At 41.6% G+C, this 21,768-nt stretch overlaps 1 protein-coding gene across 4 annotated transcripts in view; it reads left to right on the plus strand.

Moving 5' to 3' along the window:
- Window positions 1-21,768, plus strand: part of lig (lingerer) — a 409,731-nt gene that overhangs the window by 178,224 nt on the left and 209,739 nt on the right. For all 4 annotated transcript variants that reach the window (XM_067095720.1, XM_067095719.1, XM_067095721.1 and 1 more), the window contains one exon: window positions 12,381-12,617. In XM_067095720.1, the coding sequence (XP_066951821.1) occupies window positions 12,381-12,617 (237 nt within the window). The remainder of the gene's footprint in view (window positions 1-12,380; window positions 12,618-21,768) is intronic.

The following is a 21,768-nucleotide window of genomic DNA, read 5'->3' on the forward strand; positions in this document are numbered from 1 at the left end:
TGCAAGGAGGGGAGAGAAGGGGGTGGGGGCGGGGGTATAAACAAAGAAGTTACAGCAGTCCCCGGTTATCGGCAGCCTCGGTTACCGGCGATCCGGTTTTACCATGCTTGTCTAGCGACGACGATAACCAGATTTTCGTTGCTGATAACCAGTTATCAGCGCTGATAACCGGTTATCGGCGCTGATCACCGGTTATCGGCGCCGCTAACCAGGGACCAGTGCTATTATCGCCGATTTTCGGTTAGCGGTGATTTTCGGTTGTCGTCACACTGTCGAGAGCGGAACTCCGCCGATAACTGGGGACTGCCTGTAATAAAAATGCAGGATTCTTTGTTTTCAAGACACCCAAAGGATTAAAAGCAAAGTTTTCTTATGATTCTTGACGGTAATATTTTGGATGACTCGGTCCAACGCATACGATGAAAGAAAATTCATATTCGCAGATTTTTTCATAGAGCAGTCTTCACTAATTACTGATTTCACTTATACAACTTACCCGGTAGTTACATATAGCTGTCGTCTTTGACGTCACGGCAGTATTCAAATTTCGCGCTAGCGCTTCGCTGTTACAAAAGGTGATCCTCTACCCCGCCCTCTATCGGGTATCGGGAACCGCCCCAAGAACACGTCATTAGTTTTTTGCCGTGCGAACCGTAATACGGTTCTGCTGCTGGTAGTATTTCTCAACAATTCGAACTTCTAATTCCTTTTTTGGTGAAGTACTCGGTTTGTTGTTTTTTTTTTTTTTTTGCTGGCGCTAGTTATTGCTTGAGAGTTATTATTAGTTAGACTAGTATGTCTGATTCTGGTTCTAGTGGTATCCGGTTTTGCAGCAAAGGCTGCAAAACCAGGCTTGTTAAGCTTAGTCTAGATCCGCACACTTCGTGCTTTTCATGCAGGGGGCAAAAATGTTCTGCTGATTTGACTTGTAACGAGTGTGAACTTCTAACTTTGTCTGACTGGAGTGCTTTGGGGAAGTACATGAAGAAGCTAGAAAGAGATAGGATTAGGAAGGCCTCTTCTAGGTCTTCGAGGTCAGGAGGTAGTCAAGAGGTTTTTGTAAATCCTATTATCCCTGCTCCCCCTGTAGTTCCTGTAGTTTTACCTACCCCGGACACCGTTTCTCCCAATCCTGATACCGTGTCAGTCCTTAATGCGTTTATGTCTTCCATGCAGAAAATGGGGGACAATTTGCAGCGGTTAGTAGACCGCAGTGATAATGCGAGTGTTGTGCCTTGTGTAAGTGTTGTGGAGGAGGTAGCTTCTCGGCCCATTCACGCTCCCAGGTCTAGGCCCCTGTCAGGCTCCCAGGTTCCAGGAGAAGGCATGCCGAAGCCGAAAGGAGGTGAGTGGGACCTGCTCCCGAGTAGTTGCCCCCTCAAGCAGTCCTGTTGCCGCTTCCCAGGCTGCTGGCCCTCACCACCGAAAAGGTGAGGAGCGGAGAGTGTCGAGTGGATCCAGTTGGAGTTCCTCCCCACCTAGAGGTTGGCGTTTTCGACTCTTCTAGACCTTTGAAGAGGTCTCGTCTGCTTTCCATTGAAGATTCCTAAGAAGAAGGCTCTTCTGGAGGATCCTTCCCCTCCTGTAGCTTTTAGGCAGAACCGAGAGGCTTTCTTACGTCGGACTCGTCTCATTCGTTATCGGCGGATCCTCCCTATCAGACGATTACATCTGAGAGGCCTGCTCCTTTGGCGCCAGCGACTCCTGTGGCTCCTGTTCCTGTGGCGCCTGCTCCAGCATTCGATGAACCTCAACAGCTTGTGATTGACGGAATTAACGCCCGTTTGGACTCGATTTTACAACTTTTGTCTAAAAATCAAGTCTCTTCTTTGGCTCCTCCTACGATGCCAGCGGCGCCACCTCAACTCCTCGTTCTGTCGCCCCGGTAGCGCCACCGCTGCGCCTCGTTGGCGCCACCTTTGGCTGCTGTGCCGATTGCGCCTCCTTTGGCGCCTCCTGTGATACCAGCGGCGCCGCCTCGACAACTATGTCTGCCGCTCCGTAGCGCCGCTGCGCCTTCATTGACGCCTCCTGTCGTTGTGGTAACGACGGCTCCGCTTTGGCGCCACCTTCGGTTGCCAGTATCAACTGCGCCTCCTTTGGCGCCTCCGATGGCTCCTCAACAGGCTCAAACTCTTTCGGTGACACAGCAAGAATATGTCACTAGCCTGCCAGCCCCCGCTCACAGTAACTCAAGTCTCAGTTCAAGGAGACTTGGATGATGATGTTGTCCAGCTGGACTTATCCCCAATTTCTGACGATCTCCTCTCGGGGCTTAGAGGAGCAGTGTAAGGAGGAGAAGTCTCCGCAACTCTCTTCCTACAAGAAGCTCTTGAAGTTCTTTATTGAGAACTTCCTGATTCGTTCTCGCCTGCGGCTCCTCCGTCTCCTGGGTCCCAGTACAAGAGGGACAAGGCTTCTGTTTCTTCTTCGGACTTTACCAAACTTGTCCTGTCCGTCTCGGCGAAGAAAGGCCTTAAGAAGATGGATGCTTGGCTGGCCGAGAAGAGGGAAATTGGAAAGAACGTCTTCTGTCTTCCCCTCCTCGCTCGTTCCTTCCGTAACGGAGTTGGTATGAGACTGGGGAAATGTTTTCCCTGGGTGTGGCTGCCTCCGCACAGGGGGACTTCTCCAGTCTCATGGATGCCAGTAGGAGGACCGCACTTAATTCTGGCAAGGTCTTTTTACGTCCTCCGAACTGGATCAAGTTTTCAAGAGCGTATTTCGGACTCTTGAAATTGTGAGCTTCCTGGACTGGGCGACAGGGCCTTAGCCAGGAAGATTAAGGATTTTAATCTTCCTTCCGAGCTCTTGGATGATGTGGTAGGAGTAGTGGATTGCATGGATAGGGGCATCTGCGACGGTGCAGTAGAACTGGCCTCTTTATTTACGACAGGGGTTCTCAAAAAGAGGCAACTTTGGTGCTCCTTCCTAGCAAAAGGTGTTTCTTCAAGCCAGAAGTCGGCTCTCTTGTTTTCTCCTTTAAACAAGGCTCATCTATTTCCGCAAGAGTTAGTTGCTGCAATTTCCCAGGCTTTAGCCCAGAAGTCAACCCAGGATCTTTTGTCGCAGTCTGCCAAGAAAGCGAAGAGACCTGTGCTTTCTACCGCTTCTGTGCGCGGTGTTTCGTCCCCCGCTTTCTCGTATGGACAGTATAAAGGAAGACCCTCTAAACGTGTTTTTGGCAGGGCCAGAGGAAAAGGCAAAGCCACGCCTAGAACCTCGACGGCCCCTGAGAAGAAATGAACCTTTTGTCCTCCATTCAGCTGTAGGAGCCAGACTGCAAAGGTTCTGGCAAGAGTGGCAACAGATCTCGGCAGACCCTTGGACGATCCAAGTTTTAAAAGAAGGATATGCCATCCCCTTCCTTTCCAAACCTCCTTTAGTGGAGGCTCCAGTTTCTTTACAGGCGTACTCGCACAACTCCGCGAAACTAGACGCCCTTCGCTCAGAAGTCCGAGCCATGCTGGAGAAGGAAGCGATAGAACAGCTTCATGCCCCTCTTTCTCCAGGTTTCTACAATCGCCTGTTCCTGGTTACTAAAGCATCAGGGGATGGAGACCCGTCCTGGACGTGAGTCGTTGAATGTCTTCGTTCAGAAGACAAAATTCTCCATGGAGACAACTCAGTCGGTCTTGGCGTCTTTACATCAGGGGGATTGGATGGTTTCGATAGACCTCCAAGACGCTTATTTTCACGTCCCGATACACCCAGCTTCAAGGAAGTTCCTGAGGTTCGTCTTCGAGGGACAGGTTTATCAGTTCCGTTCCCTCTGCTTCGGTCTGTCGACAGCCCCGCAAGTTTTCACAAGGATCCTGTTGTCAGTAGCCAGACATCTTCACCTGGAAGGAATTCGAGTTTCCATGTACCTCGACGATTGGCTGCTCAAAGCTGCTTCGAGGAGAGCTGTTTGGAGGACCTATCAAAGACTCTTCAATTAACGGTCTCTAGGCCTCATTATCAACGAGAAGAAGTCTTGCCTTACTCCCAGTCAGCAGATTGTCTATTTGGGAGTGAGTCTGGACTCTCAGACTTTTCAGGCTTTTCTGTCCAACCAACGGATAGCCTCATGCCTGCAGAAGATCGACGACTTTCTGCAGAGGAAGATTTGTTCCGCGAACGAATGGATGAGCCTCGTGGGAACCTTAACTTCAGTGGAGAAGTTTGTAAAACTGGGGCGCAAACCTGAGACCACTGCAGTTTTACCTGCAAGAGAAGTGGCCCAGGAAACAGTTCCCGGACTCCTTCACATTCGCCATTTCGGAAAAGATAAAGGAGTGCCTCCGTTGGTGGAGGTCAGAAGGAAGGCTGTCACAAGGTCTTCCTCTTCAGCTTCCGAACCCAGACCTAACTCTTTTTCCGGCGCCTCGGACAAGGGCTGGGGAGCGACTATGGGGACAAAAGAAGTTTCAAACCCAGTGGCAAAGAGAAGAGAGAAACTGGCACATCAATCGAAAAGGAACTAAAAGCGGTTCACTTAGCCCTGTTAGCCTTTCAAACAGAAGTGGAAGGCAAATGCGTCTTGGTCCAGGCGGACAACACGACCGCTCTGGCATACATTCGAAAACAGGGGGCACTCACTCGTGGTCCTCTACGAGACCTCGAGGAGCTTCTAGTTTGGACGGAGGAGATCGGGACCAGACTAGTAACGAGATTCATTCAAGGGGAGGAAAATGTAGCAGCGGACCTTCTCAGCAGAAAGAACCAGGTCCTATCCAACGAGTGGACTTTACATCCCCTAGTTTGCGAGGAGCTTTGGAAGATATGGGGACGTCCGCTCATAGATCTCTTTGCAACCGACAAAACGACTGCGGCTACCCCTTTACTGCTCTCCAGTTCCAGACAACAAAGCGGTTTTCGTGGATGCAATGTTCATGGACTGGTCGGACCTGGACCTGTATGCCTTTCCCCGTTCAAGATCCTGCGGCAAGTAATCTCAAAGTTCTCAAGCCATCGAAACGTAAGGATGACTCTGGTGGCTCCATTCTGGCCGCCCAGGAGTGGTTCCCGGACCTTCTAAACCTACTGTCAGACTTTCCGAGACTTCTGCCAGAGAGACCAGATTTACTCAGACAGCCACACTTTCAGAGGTTCCACCAAAACTTGTCCGCTCTTCATCTTGTCGCCTGCAGACTGTCAGGAGACTCAGAAAGAGAGGCTTTTCAAGAGAGGCTTCGAAGCTATCGCTGAAGCCAAGAAGAGAATCCTCCGACAATGTTTACCAGGCGAAGTGGACACAGTTTAGGTCCTGGTGTCGAAGAGAAGGCGTGTCTTCTTCTTCGACGCCTATAGCCCAGATGGCCGATTTTCTCTTGTTCCTCCACAGAGAGAAAAAGCTTGCTGTACCTACCATTAAAGGGTATAGAGCCATGTTAGCTTCGGTCTTTCGACATAGGGTCTTGAAGTGTCGTTGAGTCAAGACCTTTCAGATCTGATTAGATCATTTAATACGTCAAAGAGAGACCAGAAGAGACCAGTGGCGTGGAATCTTGACGTAGTGCTGAGATGGTTACGGTCTCAGTCCTTTGAACCGATGGCGAACATCTCCTTGAAGGATCTCACGAAAAGACTCTTTTTTTGTAGCTCTGGCTCGGCCAGGAGAGTAAGTGAGCTACATGCGATTGACAAAAGAGTAGGCTTTGCTAAGGGGAAGGCAGTATGTATGTCTACTCTTGGTTTCTTAGCCAAGAACGAGGACCCGTCTAGACCTTGGCCAAGAGAGTTGAAATTAAGGACCTTTCCCAATTGGTCGGTCCCGAAGAACCCGAAAGGTACCTCTGCCCTGTGAGAGCTCTCAAGTTCTACGTTCAGAGAACGAAGAAGCTCAGAGGTCCCAATGACCACCTCTGGTGCTCGGTTAGAGATCCTTCTAGGCCTCTCTCTAAGAATGCCCTTTCTTTCTTTTTGAGAAGCCTGATAAAAGAAGCTCATGAGCAGTGTGCTGACTTGGAGATGAGTATTCTTAAGGTAAAAGCGCACGAGATTAGAGCGGTTTCGACTTCTGTAGCCTTTAGCAGAAACTTATCTGTGAAGGACTTGGTTAAGTCCACCTTTTGGAGATGCAAGTCAGTGTTTGCATCGCATTATTTAGTGGACGTGCAAACTGTTTTCAAGGAGTGCAGTACGCTGGGGCCCTTTATTGCGACTGACACGGTGTTGGGGGAGGGTGAAAAGGAGTCCGCTCCTTAACTAACATTTTCACCTTGGTGTGGGGTTGTTGTTTTTTAAGGTTGCCTGGAGATACATGATGTGTTAGTATCTTCCAGTTTTTAATCTTGGTATTGGTTTTATGGTAATGTTAGGTGATCCTCGTTTTGTTGTTCGTTGTACTGCGCCCTGATCAAGGGCATCAGACTTGTCCGTACGCAGCCATGTTCTCTACGGCAGGTACTGTTTTTTATTGTGTCCGACACACGGATCCCTTATATCCTCTCGGCACAATATAAAGGCCAGCAGACTACAGAGGCAGTAACCACTGAGTCAGCTACCTTTAAAGGTAAGGAACCTATGTCTAACTTGTTGCAAGTAGATAATTCCAAGAATTTTATTAGCTGCCAGTGCCCCACCTCCTCAAGGTGCCAATCAGCTATATGTAACTACCGGGTAAGTTGTAGAAGTGAAAATGAAATTTTCATGATAAAATAACGTTTCACTTATACTTACCCGGTAGTTACATAATCATAACCCTCCCCTCCCCCCTCACCTGGGCAGTTGGGCAAAAACTTATGACGTGTTCTTGGACGGTTCCCGATACCCGATAGAGGGCGGGGGTAGAGGGATCACCTTTGTAAACGATAGCGCTAGCGCAAAATTTGAATACTGCCGTGGCGTCAAAGACGACAGCTATATGTAACTACCGGGTAAGTATAAGTGAAACGTTATTTTATCATAAAAATTTCATTTTTTAATTTATTTTCATGACTAAATACATTTTTTATGATAAAAAAATGATTTACTAGTTTTAGAATAGTAATATTAAGGTAACCACAGCAAAGTATCGATAAAAGTTAAATTAAAATCCAGTGAATAATTTCACTCTTAATTTCACACTTTTGAGATTTAAGTAAGGCCAACCATCTCTCTCTCTCTCTCTCTCTCTCTCATCGGTGTGATAGATGTGATAGATAATTTTTTAATTGCCTTGACAGATAATTTTTTCATTGCTTTGACCTAGGCTACGATATTGGCTTGAGGGATTAGAAGTAGCCAATAACAGAGCTCATAGCAACCCCATCTCTACATGACGATACACTATTGGTCGGAAGGACTGACAGTAGCCAGTAACAACTTGAACAACCCCCTCCTCCCCCTCTCGCCCTCCTTGGTGACATGCTATTGGCAGGAAGGGTGGGATTTTAACCAGTCACAAAGCTTGTACCTCATGGGCTTTGCATACACTAAAAGGAGGATGAGTAGTATCTCTCTCTCTCTCTCTCTCTCTCTCTCTCTCTCTCTCTCTCTCTCTCTCTCTCTCTCTCTCTCTCTCTCTCTCTCTCTCTCTCTCTCCGAGATAAGAGAGAGAGAGAATGATAACACAAGAATTTTTTAACAAATTTGTTTGATAAATAAATGACTTACCTAATAATAAGTGCTAATTGTCAAATATTAATAAGTTTAAATAATATAATAATAATAATAATAATAATAATAATAATATACTGTAATTACAACATTTATGCATTTTTAAAGTAAACTATTTCAATTTTTAAACAAAGAAATACCACACCCTGTCATTTGCCCAAAGCTTTGAAGCTATGGGGGAGGGTGGAACTGTCAAATATGTTAAATTACTTGACATTTCTGACCAAGGGTAGAAGATATCTCTCTCTCTCTCTCTCTCTCTCTCTCTCTCTCTCTCTCTCTCTCTCTCTCTCTCTCTCTCTCTCCCCAAAAGTAGAATAAGAAATGGATAGATATATTATAAGTAGACACTTAGTTCAGCCCTAATTTCAGTCTCTTTACCTTTGCACACTGTTTGTGTGTGTGTTCATACTGTTTAAGAATGCGTAGTAATGGTAGTACAGTAGTACATCTTTGGAAGACAAAGAAGAAGAAAATTTTTTGTTGTCAGTCGCAGTAAAGAGAAATGGATTAACATTCCTCAAGAGATTAAAGAGAAATCTCTCTCTCTCTCTCTCTCTCTCTCTCTCTCTCTCTCTCTCTCTCTCTCTCTCTCTCTCTCTCTCTCTCTCTCTCTCTTAAATGATATTAATTAATTTAAGCTAAATGAGAGAGAGAGAGAGAGAGACTCAAAATGCAGGTTACGTCATTTTCAAGATACCCAAAGGATACTCAAGGATTAAAGTAATGTTTTCTTATGATTTTCGACTATTTCACTTTACAATGATTTTCGTCGTAAGAGAGAGAGAGAGAGAGACTCAAAAATGCAGGTTACATCATTTTCAAGATACCCAAAGGATAATCAAGGATTAAAGTAATGTTTTCTTTGTCTAGCAATGAAAATCTGCGATTTTTGGCACCGACATGCCCCAATTTCCACTTATCAGCGCCAATAATCGTGTATTGGCGCCGATACATATCTAACAGAGGCACTGATAACCGAAAATCAGCTATTTCCGGTCATCGGCGATTTTTGCTTATCGTCACGCCGTCAGAACAGAACCCCCACCAATAACTGGAGACTGCCTGTAAACAATTTGCAGTAATGATTAGACTTGTTCTTTAGTGTTTTATTATTAGCAACAATTTTTGAGCCTACCCAGTATGCTTGCTGTAGGCTAGACCTTCAGCACTGTGTTTCCCATCCGTAATACAGCTGCATTGGGCCTAGGGCAGTTTTTTGATACATTTAAGGATAAAAAATGTGCCAGTACTGGCAGATACGGTATATTTGAGATGAAATGTAATATCAACAGTGGTAAAATGTTCTCTTTTTTACCATTATGATTTGTGTCATAATCATAGTGTCAACTTTACAAAAAAAAAAAAAAAGTTAAACAGTGACATCAACATTGATGAAATGCCTCATGTAGATGTAAAGAGACATATATGTGCATACAAGTAAAGCTTTTGTGATATGAGATGAAATGGAAAATCATTAATTCCAATAAAACTGAAAATATAATTAATTAATTTTTAGTAACGTTCGTAAAATGAATTTGCTATGGACATGTCATAATTGAAAACGTCTTATGTACTGACGATGTAAGCATGGTGTTTTACACACCCACAGTTTCTGTGATAAGGCAAATTGAGAAATCAATGATCAGAACATAAGCTTAATGACAACTTTTTAAATAATGTTCTTAAAAATATCATACTGAAAGAGCCCAGTCTACAGCACAGTGTGAATGTTGCATACTTTACGTGATTTATGGTAAGGAAACTGTATAAAAAATGAAAATTTATCAAAATACAAGTAAAACAAATGAAATATACTGTGTATACTCATGTATCATCGAATGTCACATATGAAACTGTTGAAATTTTGTCCCCAAAACATGATTTCCTGTATCATTCAAGTTGTATTTTCAATATCCCAGATAGCATTAGGCTAACTTTCTTTCCTACATACAGTAGTCTGTAATCCCCTCTTCTTGTTGAATAAATAAATAAAAAATTAAACTAGGCTTTACTTACTGAGCCAGTTTCATTTTCGATAGATTATACAGTCGTCCATCATCTATCGTGGGGGTTAGGTTCTAGAACCCCCTGCGATAGGCAAAAATCCTCTAAGTAGCAACCTTATATTTATTTTATTATTTACTGTGCACGTATATATTTTAAGGCTTTATAAACCTTTCCTACACAGTTATTAACCTTTCCCACACAGTTATTAACCTTTCCCACACTGCTATAAACACTTCCTGTGCACTTAAACACTTTCTATACTCTTGAACCTACATAATTCTGTAGTTACAGAGCAGAGCATCAACAGTGATAAAAATTCTCTTGTGTATGTAGTACATGTTACAATGATTTACTAATTTTCATATATTAATATTAATGTAAACACATTATGTTGTTTTACTTACAGAATCCATTTAGTATACTGTATTGCTATTTTGATCTGTTATCATCATAATATGCATAAAAAAACGATCGTCCCACACATTTGTAATGTTTATGTTCCAAGAATCAGCTGACTGAAGCTGCTCACTACTACCGAAAGAATTAATAAAATTTTTTTTAGTTGCTAAAAGAAACAGATTTATTAATGAAATTATGTTGAATTTTGTACATAAAAGTTTATGATACAGTAATTCATATTTCATTGAGAGAGAGAGAGATTGATGTTTACTGTGTATAAAGAAAGTCTCAGCACAGTAGCTTGGGACGAGACTAAGTCTTGACAAGCTGGGGATGAGAGAAAATACAGTAACCTTGAGTTGCTTACATGTGAAATTCAGATTTTAAATATTTTTACGGTGATTGGGATGAAATATCAACAGTGTCAAAATATTCTCCTGTGTACTGTTAAATGTGTGATAATCATAGAGTCAACTGCTGAACTTGTACCGAAGCACAGTTCAGTAAATCAGAGAAAGAAAAAATACGGCAATTGCACTTACAGTAAAAACAGTTTCAGATGTTGGGACAATGGTTTTTTTATACATATATTACGATAATATATCAATATAGTTTATTCTGTAAGTGATATAAAGTGTTATTGAAATTTTGCTGTTTTATTTTTTTTTTTTTTTTTTTTTTTCTTCATCAAAAGATTCTGTACTGAGAGAGACAGAGAGAGGTTGAACTGGGGTGCTTATGTACACTCGGCAAGGAAAATTAGGATACAGTTTTTTTAAATTGCTCAATAATGCGACATCTGGCAACTCTCTCTCTCTCTCTCTCTCTCTCTCTCTCTCTCTCTCTCTCTCTCTCTCTCTCTTCTAACTCTTGTTTTCTCATTATGGAAGATCGCATTTCCGATTATGCAAGCATTCCGTTCATTGTGGTGTCATAAATCCATTTGTGTAAGGTTACTTAGTAGGTTATGTCAAAAAATGTTTATTTTGCTCAGAACTGTCGCTGCAAATTACAACTTGAACGAATACTGTAAAGCATACAACTGCATTTCAGTATCAGTGATTTCAGAATCGTAGGATATGATTGAAAGTTATAGGAGGTCAAGCAAAAAACACAAGAAGACTGAAGCTCCTCCCCTTTCTTAAAGTTGCCAGATGTCGCATTATTGAGCAATATATGTCGGAAGATTTAAAAAAAACCGTAGCCAAACTTTCTTTGCCGTGTACATTGGTAAGCTGTTTTGTGATTTTGTGGGATTTTAATTTAGCATTCTATATATTTTTGGTGTTTACATTAATATTAATATTTGCATATTAGTAAATTATTTTTTATCATAAAAAATGTATAGTCATGAAAATAACAATGTTAGGCTAGAAAATGTTTATTTTACCACAAAAATAAAATAATAAATACCACAAAATCCCATGGTACAATGAAAAAATCCGCAATACAAATTTACATATATTAAATTAAAAAATCTGCGATACAGTGAGACCGTGATGAGTGACTTGCGATATGGCGAGGGACGACTGTACTGTACTAGGTTATGCTTATAGAGGAAATTTCATTCGCGGTAGATTATACTGGACTAGGCGGATGATCAGTTTTTTATATAAAGATAATAATATAACCTGATATATAAAAGTATAAGTGGATTCAGTAAGTAAAATATGATTTTCATTACATTACCTTCACCTCAAATACTGCTTTAAAAGCCTATTTCACTTATGCAAATGAATACTGTAAGTGTAAAACCCAGGCCAGTAGTTCATGTGATACATGGTATATGCAATAAAACAATATGGTAACAACTGGCAAGTAAGTTGCTGTATAAAAATACATGATTGGTGATAAAACCTTGGTAGGCTGTTGGTAAACAAGGTAGACTACCAATAGAACTGTGTATCATTGGCGATAGAGAAAAAGAATTTTTTTTTTTTCCAGTTATTTACACAGTACATTTTGTTACAAATATGGGCAAATAAGGGAAGTAATTGCCTTTTGCATAAAGGTTTCAGTTTAAAGTGTGATGGTTGTTTATGGTCATGTGGTGTTGACAAGGTAAGTGGAATAAGGGAATGGAGTTGCTGTTTTACACCCATAGAGTTTTTTTTTACTTGCCCTTATCCGAATTTCACCCTAATCTGACAAGGCCTTGGCTTTATTAATCTAGATAATCAAAATAATACTGTAATAGATTTCTGTTTGGAAATAATAATCTCTACAGGAATTTACAATTGTACTGTCAAAATGACGTAAGAGTCCCCCTCAAACTGACGAAGAAAAATACTTGATGAGAGAGTAAGGTTACTTTCCAAGATTGGATGTGTGGTAGTTTTATTGCATTTTTCTTTTACAGTATTAACCTAAAATAAATTGCTCTTCTACAGATACCATTATCAGCTGTGGAAATGCCAGAAGATGCCATGGCAGCCTTAGATGTGCAATTTAGTGGTCTTGAATTTGGAGCAGAAACCTTTGATTTCACTGCAGAGGTGAAGACTAGTTCAAGTACTTCTTGTGGTGTTAGTACAACACCAATAAGTAGCAGAGATCCATCCACACCTCCAGCTACAAAAGACTTGACTTCTGCCTCCCTCTCTTCACCCTTATCACAGACACAAAAGGTAATGGAGTTTGTTTGGAACATAGAAACTATCATAGCTTTAATTTCTCATATGTTTCCAGGCCATGTGAAATCTGGTAAGTTTGTTTAGGAGTTACTGGTATGATTTTAAGGGAGTAGGTAATTTTGTAGCTTATGCATTTTATAGCTGTTCAAAATATTTTGTAAGGTAATGTTGCTTTAATGAAGAACAGGTAATGGTATGCTTTGATCCCATTTGCCAGGCAAAGTAATTCCATATGTGACACATTCTCTCTCTCCCTCTCTCTCACACACAACACACACACTCTAACCGGAAGCTGCTTATCTACCAAATGAGTAAATAAATTTAATGAGAATTCAACATAAATACGGTAATGGAATTCACAGGTTAAAATTTTGGAAAAGTATGGTGCTCAAATTGCAGGAAACTAGTTTGATATCCTCTTGTGATACATCAGAAATGCCCTGAACATTTTTTAAAAATTGCATAGTCGTGAAATCTAGTTTAAAGGTTGGTAACAAGTACCTTGAAGCAGGGCTAACTTAGATTTTATTATTACTTGTTTCTCAGTAATTTAGAATCCTATCAGTCAACTCTTTATAATTGTTTAAATTTTGTTGGAAAATGGAATTTGTTCTTACAGAAATATAAGCCTTTGGCCTTTTTATTGGAGCATCCCTCAGAGTGAGCTGGATCGGACATTGAACTTGATAACAAGGTAGTTTAACAGGTGGAGCAGATGGGGGGAGTGAGTGGGGTAAAACCCCTCATTCATTGTCTGTCACCACCCAATTTTTCTTCAGTGGCTGTTGCCAACCAATGGGCAAACCTCATTCCTCAAAGAGTAACATGATTGCTTCTGTCTTTTGGGAAGTATCTCAGTGTAGCCTCTCATTGAGGAACATTTCTGTGTTGGCTCATCACCATTCCCTGCAGAATTGTATGGAGGCAGCAGTTATGATGAGGAGGTTGGATTCTTGAGACCTCATCAACACTGTGTTTCAACCCTTGTCAGTTTTGAAGTCAGCCACAGCTCAAACCCACAGGTTTAGCAAAGCCTTTATTATCTGGAGTAATGAAAATGCCTAATCTTTCAAAGCCCAGAAAAGTAGCCCAGCCTCCTTCCTCTGAAGAAAGGTGGGTTGTCTTCCCAGCCCTTCTGTCCATCACATCTAGTTGCACCCAGGAAGGGAGGGGAAGAGAAGGGAGATGGTCACTTCATATGATCATCTTCCTACACTGACATGAATAGGAGATTGCCTGTCTTGCCATTAGGTCATATGGTAGGAGTAGTTACTGGAGGCTTGGGTCATATCAGTCCTTCAGGATGGATACAGATGGTCTTCTATTAGTAAGCTTTCATGTCCATAGGCAGAGAAGGGTCAAGGTCACGAGGGCAGGGCTACACAGGAGGAGGAGGAAAATTAAAGGATTGAAGAAAGCCAGCACACAAAATTGAAAAAACAAGGGCTTTAATTCCCTCCCCCATACGCATATAAATACAGGTGGGCCACGTGCCCAGTCATTCTACAGATACCAGATGATGAGGACTGTTAGTCCAAGAAAGCTTGTAACTTTTCTTGAATAAACATCTCTAGATACCATCCAGTTTAAATGAGGTCCCGTTATTAATTATATTAATACACAGAACAGTTGTGTAAGTGATAAAGTTAACCATATGTGGTATATATAAACTTTTTGGTGCATTTCATTGCCTCCCTTCAAGGAAAGATTAAAGATTTTGTTTATTGTAAACTTTATGTATCAAGACCATTTGTTCCTACATAATACAAACCTTCATTCTTTACTTTGGATATTGCTACTAGAAATGACCATTCAGGTTTATTGACAAGGTAGTTAACTACCAGCAGGTGGGAAAAGCCACGTCCACTTGGTGGTCTGCGCTCCGCTTTGCTTCCAGCCACTGTCGCATTCAGACGTTTCGTCAGACTCTTCCCAACTTGGCTGTTCAAGCTTTTTGATGAATAAACTTGATTATTCCTCTTCCATATATATTTGACTGTGTGTATGTTATTATGGATCAAACCCATCAGCCAAATAAGTGTGCCTGCAGGGAAATTTGGTATACATTTTTCTTTGCTAGGGATTCATATTTTGTTTTTGTCGGAAACAGATGATCCTGGAGATGTTCATCAGCAGTTGTGTCATTCTTCAATTTTGGTACTAATAGTATTCATTTTTCAGATGTATAAGGCTTAGTCATTATTAAAGCATCTCTGAGATTAGGCCCGCCTTAGGTGAGATAGCCCCTCTGTCATGGCCTTCCTTTTAACCTGGTGGAGGAGGAAGGCCTATAGCCTTTATAATTCCTCAACTCACCTTTTGGGCGATGTGAGTGTTGATAGTGGAGGAAGGATGGGGGGGAGGTGGCAGCATTCTCCTTCTCCTCTGCTTTCTTCACCATCTTCCTCCACCTCAACCCCACTCTCTTTGACTCTTCTCACTGTGACCCATCAGGGTTGCACAGAGGGGTTTGCTCAACCCATTCGCACAGCTTGTTTGCTTATCTGTGTGCCCTTTCTATGGACTGGCTTTACCAGCGGCAGTGGTGTAATTTTTTTTGCTCTGTCCATCCATGATTGGTCAGTATTGGTGGACAGGCGAACAAAGTGCCCCTCCACACCATTAACTCTTGGGGTTGCATGGAGAGGTTAGTACACAACCCATGTACAGCACTAGTGGGGTTCATGTGATCCATGTGCTATCTGCATACCAGGTCTTTTACTGCTGTCAACAAGGTTATCTTGTTTCTCTTGTGCACTCTTGGTTGGACGATCATAGTGGATAGTTGAGCAGAGAGACCAGTCCTCTCTTGTCTTTTGTAGCATGCACAGGGAGCAAAACCACCTTCTTAGCTATTATTCGGAACATCTGAAGATTTCTGCTTAGGATATTGTCCTTGCCTCTTCTTTACATTGAACAAATTCCACTCTATATTTTGGATTTGCCTCTTCTTTACATTGGACAAATTTCACTCCATATTCCGGATTTGTTCGTGTCTTGGTCTTATAGACGGACAGAAGGGATTCTTGAGAAAAGTGCCTTGGAAGTTGTGAACACTGGTTTTCCTGGCTTTTGGTCAAGCTCCTATTCAGGACATGACCAGGAATTATCGACCAGCGTTTGCCCCTTCTTCCCCCTGAATTTGTTTTCAAGCGTTTATTTATTTATTTTTTTTTTTTTAATGGACAGAGACTGAGTATCCATTAAAGGGAGAGTGGACTTTTACTTTTGGGAGAGTGGAGTACGAGTACACATTCTTCATCACTCACTCTTGAAAGTACCTTGAACTTACCCGAGAAAGACTATGTCATTTTACTGATCAGACTGAAGGTGGACTTTCCTTAGAATTTACAGGTAAAGTCCCTGGGCTTACTGACACTGCAGCAAGGAGTACGTGTTGCATGGTCTCATATACAGAGCTTAGGTAAGTTATGTCGTGGTTCATGGTTTGGCAGAAACAGCCTTCTCAGCTTTGGCAGGTAGTCCGAGATCTCATGTTTGGAGGTGTCTTGATTGTTGGTACAAACCTTTGTGTTTCAAGTCATTTCAGACTATTTCTTGCTGCCTTGCTTTTTAGCTCGTAAACATTTCTTGGCAACAGAAATCTTAGTGAAGTTTCCTTCCTCTACACCCTTTGACATTCCATCCATTGCAGAAGCAACTGAAAAGTGTGGGCACACATTGGGAATGAGTTTCGTTGCAAGTGTGTGCCTTTCGTACACACCTAATCCCTGTTGCCCTGTTCTATCTAAGCTTACAGTAGTCGAATGCTATAAGTTGGGGGATGGGTGTAAGTTTATTTGTGATGTAAATGTAAATGAGCGGTACACCATTACTGTATCATGACTTATTTCAAGTGAAGGGGAGTAATGTCTCACACTTTACTTCCTTTAGCTGTGCAGTTGGTCAAGTGGACAGTTTTTTATCGTTGGGTTGTCAACATTTTTTCTGCAAAGTAGAATGTTATTGTAGTTCAACTCAACTGTCAGGTCTGGATGCAGGGGTATTTGAGTACCTGGTCTCCTAAACAGCAAAAAAGTTTTGAATATTTGATACTCAAGAGGCATTTTTAATTCATGTAGTACAACAAAGAATTACTTGGGATATTAGAAAGGTAAAAAGAAGATATTAAAATATAGATTCGTGCAACATTCAAAATCTAGTATTTTTCACATGCTTTGAAAGTTATGAACTTGGAGAGAATTTTACAAGAGCAGCATCTTACATTGGAAGTTCACAAAGTAAACAATGCACACTGCCATCTATTGACAAAAATACATACTAAATGTTACCCATGGGAAAGGATATATAGAAAATGGGAATTTATCAAAGAACAAGTTAAATCAGGAAGATAGAAATAAGTAGGAATATTTACGAGTATCAACAAGTATTCTTGTGATTGTGAGAAGAATTCATGGTAGTTAATCACAAGAATACTCAGGATTATCAGGGAATGGGTTAACAGAACAGGTGGTTCTTCTTCCTCATGTTCTGTTCTTTGCAAAAATTCTTACTAGCAGATTAGGCGCGCAGAGGAAAATTTGAGCTTACGGATGGCAAAGGGGAGCACTTCAAGCACAATTTAAACTCAAGACCCTGTCTGTTCATAACATGAATGTTTGTAAGTAGGGTGGTGACTGTACAGAATTTGGTTCCCTGTGTTCCTCAGGAGGAGTGATTAATTTTACAGGCTGGACTAAATATACATTATCAAAACCCTGAGGTGGGACAAACCTTAAGGTGTACCAATTTAATAAAAGATAAGACCCAGAACCAGCAACAGTCCCTGAGTATATTTATTGAAAAATATATACAAGATATACTGTCCAAGACCCAGAACCAGCAACAGTCCCTGAGTATATTTATTGAAAAATATATACAATATATACTGGGATGGGAAAACATACCTTTTAGGGAGTTTTACGTGTTCTTTCTAATATTTTGTTTGCTGTTTGGGCATATTTTCTCTTTGAAAATTCCAGTTGAAGTCAATGCCATTATTTGCAGACTCTTTTTATGTAGACTGAATCAGTCTATACTTCTTTCTCTTCAGGTGAGCTTCTCAGGAATAAAGAAAAATTACTTATGTTTGTTTCCATTTACGCCTATTGGCGATGTCTTCAGGACTAAATTATAAATTAACATCAACAACTTTTATTAGAGCATGTGGACTTGAGAGCTAATCCTTAAATGTAAAATATGACGTCACTAGAGTGATAATTTTCTATTCGTCAGTGGGTCTCATTTTCTTGCTCATTGTCTGTGCAGGAGGGCATTCCTGGTGCCATGATTTCTGTGTCTGGCCTATAGTTTTGATCTGTTCTATTGTTGGTATTTCTGTTGCATTCGGTGGTATTCTGTCACTTGTTTTTTCCTTCAGTTTGTCACATGTCTTGTGGTTTCCTTGAATAAGGGAGGATGAAGTCCATGTCCCTTTGTATGCTTTATGTAGGCCAGTGTTGATTCTGCTGTTTGTAGTCTGTGGAACTGGGCTTTTCTGTGCATGATTGCTGTGCCTTCTAGTAGTTCTTCTGATGTTGGTTTCTGGTTGTGGGCCTCTACATAATTATTGTAATAATTTCCAAGTGGATCTTGTCCACCCCTGTTGGGACAGTCGGAAACCTGGAAATTCTAAAGGCTTCTGGGAGTTCCAAAAGCTTCTGGAAATTCTGGAAGTGTCTGGGGCTTCTGAAGGCTTCAAGACAATCTGCAGGCACTGTAGCCTTTGGATTTCTTGCACAATACTAAAGAACAGGGTTGTATGGAGATGAAAGGCTTCGAAGATTTCTTTATGGGAAGCCCACATTCCTGGAGATGCAATTCAGGAGGCTTTTGGGCTTCTGAAGGCTTCAAGATGATCTGCAGGCTCTGAAGCCCTTGGATTTTTATGAAGGAATGGGATTTGGTCCTTCGTGGAGATGAAAGGCTTTGATTTCTTTTGGGGAAATGGATCTGACAGGAGCTGAAGATAGCTTCACAGGATCTTGGAGTCTTCAGAATTTAAGAAGTGATGAAGTCACATCTGAAGAAAAAGGAGGCGATGTGTTTGAAGGCACTGGTCCCTGCAAGGTCCTGGATTTTAATGGGATTTGGTTCTTCCTGGAGATGGAAGTCTTCAAAGATATCTTCGGAGGAAACGGATCCAACAGGAGCTGAAGATAGCGCCACAAGATCCTGGAGTCTTTAAGAATTTAAGTAAGAATTTAAGAAGACGTTATATGAAGGCAGCTGATGGTGCAGCCCAAAAGAAATTAAAATATCAGCAGCAAAACCGCTTGGCCTCACGCTCCTCAGCAAGTCATCTTCACTGGCAACATTTTTACATTTGGGGGGCTGACTTGAGGCTGCTGAAGAATTCCAAGCGAAGTCCAGAATTCTTAGAAGGTGGATCATCTTTTCCAGTGGCTGCAGACTGATCATCCAAGTGAAGCTCTTTTGTCAGAGGACTTCCAAGCAATTAAGGGCCTGAGTGTTTGCGTTTTATACCCTTTGCTAATGATTTATTTTGATACTTTTTTTTTTTTTTTTTCCTTGCCCTTGCGATAAGAATCTGATATGGGTTGTTATTGATGATTTGTTCCTTCCCGGAGACAGAAGGCTTTGAATATTTCTTTGGGGGAAACAGATCTGACAAGAGCTGAAGACGGGTTCACAGGATCCTGGAGTCTAAGAATTTAAGACAACATTATAATCCAGTGGGCATTTCTCCAGGAATGCTTCAGGAGCTGAAGATTGCTTCAAAGATTTCCCTCCTGCCCCGCTCAGTGTAGCGTGCGGCATCTCGCTGGTGTTGGAATGTTGCCCCTTGGTTTTGGTGAGCTTGCAGTCGTTATCATAGTGTGGTAGTGGTGCAACCTGTATAGCAGTTGCAGAGGGCTTAACATGTCCCTTCAGTACATTGAAATTTTTATACCACATTGGTTAACTCACATCTTTCCAAGGGGGCGGTGGTATTCCGCATTATCAGGCTGCTGACCAGGTTCGGGTGGCAGTAGACTCATAAGGAGACACTCCAGTTATGATTGGTAAGTGTGGCATCATTGGCAATTATCCCTTTCATGGTCTTGACCTCATCCTTAAACTGGCTATGATATGCCGCTCTATAATTTGGTGCTTCCTGGTGAGATAAACGTTGTTGCTGGGGTGCTGGCATACTTGTTCAATTGCTTTCATGTACAACTTTCAGTAAGATTGCTGTCACAACGATTATTTAGTAAGGAGTTGCCTAACACATTCGAGCTCCATATGAGTAGCTTTCCACAAGAAACAGTGCGTAAGTACATGTCTTATACATGCAGCTACTACAGAGCATTTGTAAGTGTCAGGGCACTATTTTGCAAAATTACAATTATAGCTGAGATAACATCATAAAAGATAAGAACTAAAACAAGCAACAATCCCTGATCATACTTATTGGTAAATATATACAAGACAAGATGTACTGGAACAGGGAGATGTAGTAATCTCCCCTGTGAAATCTCATGGGAGATGATTCTTCTTTGTATCACTGAACTGAGGCTTCAAGTTTCAATAAGTTGCCATATAGTCATTTGTGACCCATTCAGGTGATGGGAACATTTTTTTTGCTGAATTGGTTCAAGTGGTATGGGGTGAAAAGATTATTCTCATGTGTTAGGATATCCAGATTGAACCCATTATCTTTTATTATGCCTAACATGGTCATATCTGGATGCAAGGGGTTAATAGTGTGTATCTCATTCCTCCTCTGCATGGCACTGACTGTTCTATGTTGGGCTCTTACCGAATTCTTGGTTTGCTGGTCTCAGGCAAAGCACTGTGAAAATGACCCAGTCCTTGCCCCTTGTTCCTCGTTGGGCACTTGTTCATCTGTTCTGTAGTATTGTATACTTCCTGCATCTTTTATGCTGGAATTTTTGGCAGCACTGAGAATGAGCTGAATATACCAACTTTCTGACAGGGTAACAGAAACTTATTAGTGTACCTGTTGAGTTTTGGTGAATGTTTACCGAGGTGAGTTACATCCTTCTGTTCGTGTCATAGAAAAGGAATCTCTCAGCTCGTAGCTTGTTCCAGCAGATTGCAGACTTACCCGTTTTGCCGCTTTATTTAATTATAGTCTGCTGTATAGGATAAGATTTACCTTTACTGCCTTATATCTGGTTGGGTTAGGTTTCTTGGGGGCATTGGCGTGTCTGTATTTGTTCCTGCTGAACAGTCTTCGTTTTTCGGGAATTCCAGGTCCAAGCAACTCATGTTCTTACTTAAGCATAACAAGAACATCTTTTAGGACTGTTGTTGGCATGGAGTCTTTATGCTTAGACTGTTCTTTTCTTGGTCTCAGCATATGTTGGAAAGTTGCTTGGCTTACCAAGCTGCATTCAGCTTTTGGTAAGGCAGGGATTGCTCTCATTCCATTGTCTTTTTAGGGGAACCAATAGCTCAGAACTCATGTTTATGATGAGAGAGTGAGAGTTCGTCATCACTTCACTCTGAACATTAATGGAGTCCAGAGAAGACATGCTTTTGCCAGCCTATGCTTTTTAGCTGATTTCATTGAAGTTATCCATTCCCATTGTTGAAATATATTTTTCTTTCAATTGTACTGATTAGCACCAGAAAGAGTTACCTCGAGGCTCTTCTTTTGGCTCATTTTCCTCTGCAGAGAGAAGGTTCTCAAAGTCTCAGCTGTGAAAGGCTTTGAGTCAGCTCTAAGTGAAGTTAAAAAAAAAAAAAAAAAAACCGTTCATGTGGAACAAGCCAACAGGGGACATTGACTTGAAATTCAAACTTCCAAAGAATATGGTGTTCATTCAAAATAAGTTGGAATGTGCAGATCTGGCTACCTCTGGTCTCCATGCTATTGAGGAGCTTCGAACAGTATGCCCCCTTCAGGCCTCAGATGGGAACATGACTTGTTCTCAGGAGTTTTCTGTGTGTCCCTTGTGGGCCCTTCAGAGTCATTGAACAGGGATCTGACTTTGAAGACTTTTTGTACCTTTGGTATTACCAAAGAAAGTAGGTGAACTGCATGGCTCTTTTAAGTTAGCACTAGAGTGGATGGGCATTGGATGGGCATTTATTCTCAAGTAATATACCCTGGAGTGTGTAGGGAACACAAATCCATTAGGTCCCTGAAGCCAGATTCAAGTCCGTCCAGATCCCT

This window comes from Macrobrachium rosenbergii, chromosome 51 (assembly GCF_040412425.1).
Source record: "Macrobrachium rosenbergii isolate ZJJX-2024 chromosome 51, ASM4041242v1, whole genome shotgun sequence".
Classification (NCBI taxonomy): Eukaryota; Metazoa; Arthropoda; class Malacostraca; order Decapoda; family Palaemonidae; genus Macrobrachium; species Macrobrachium rosenbergii.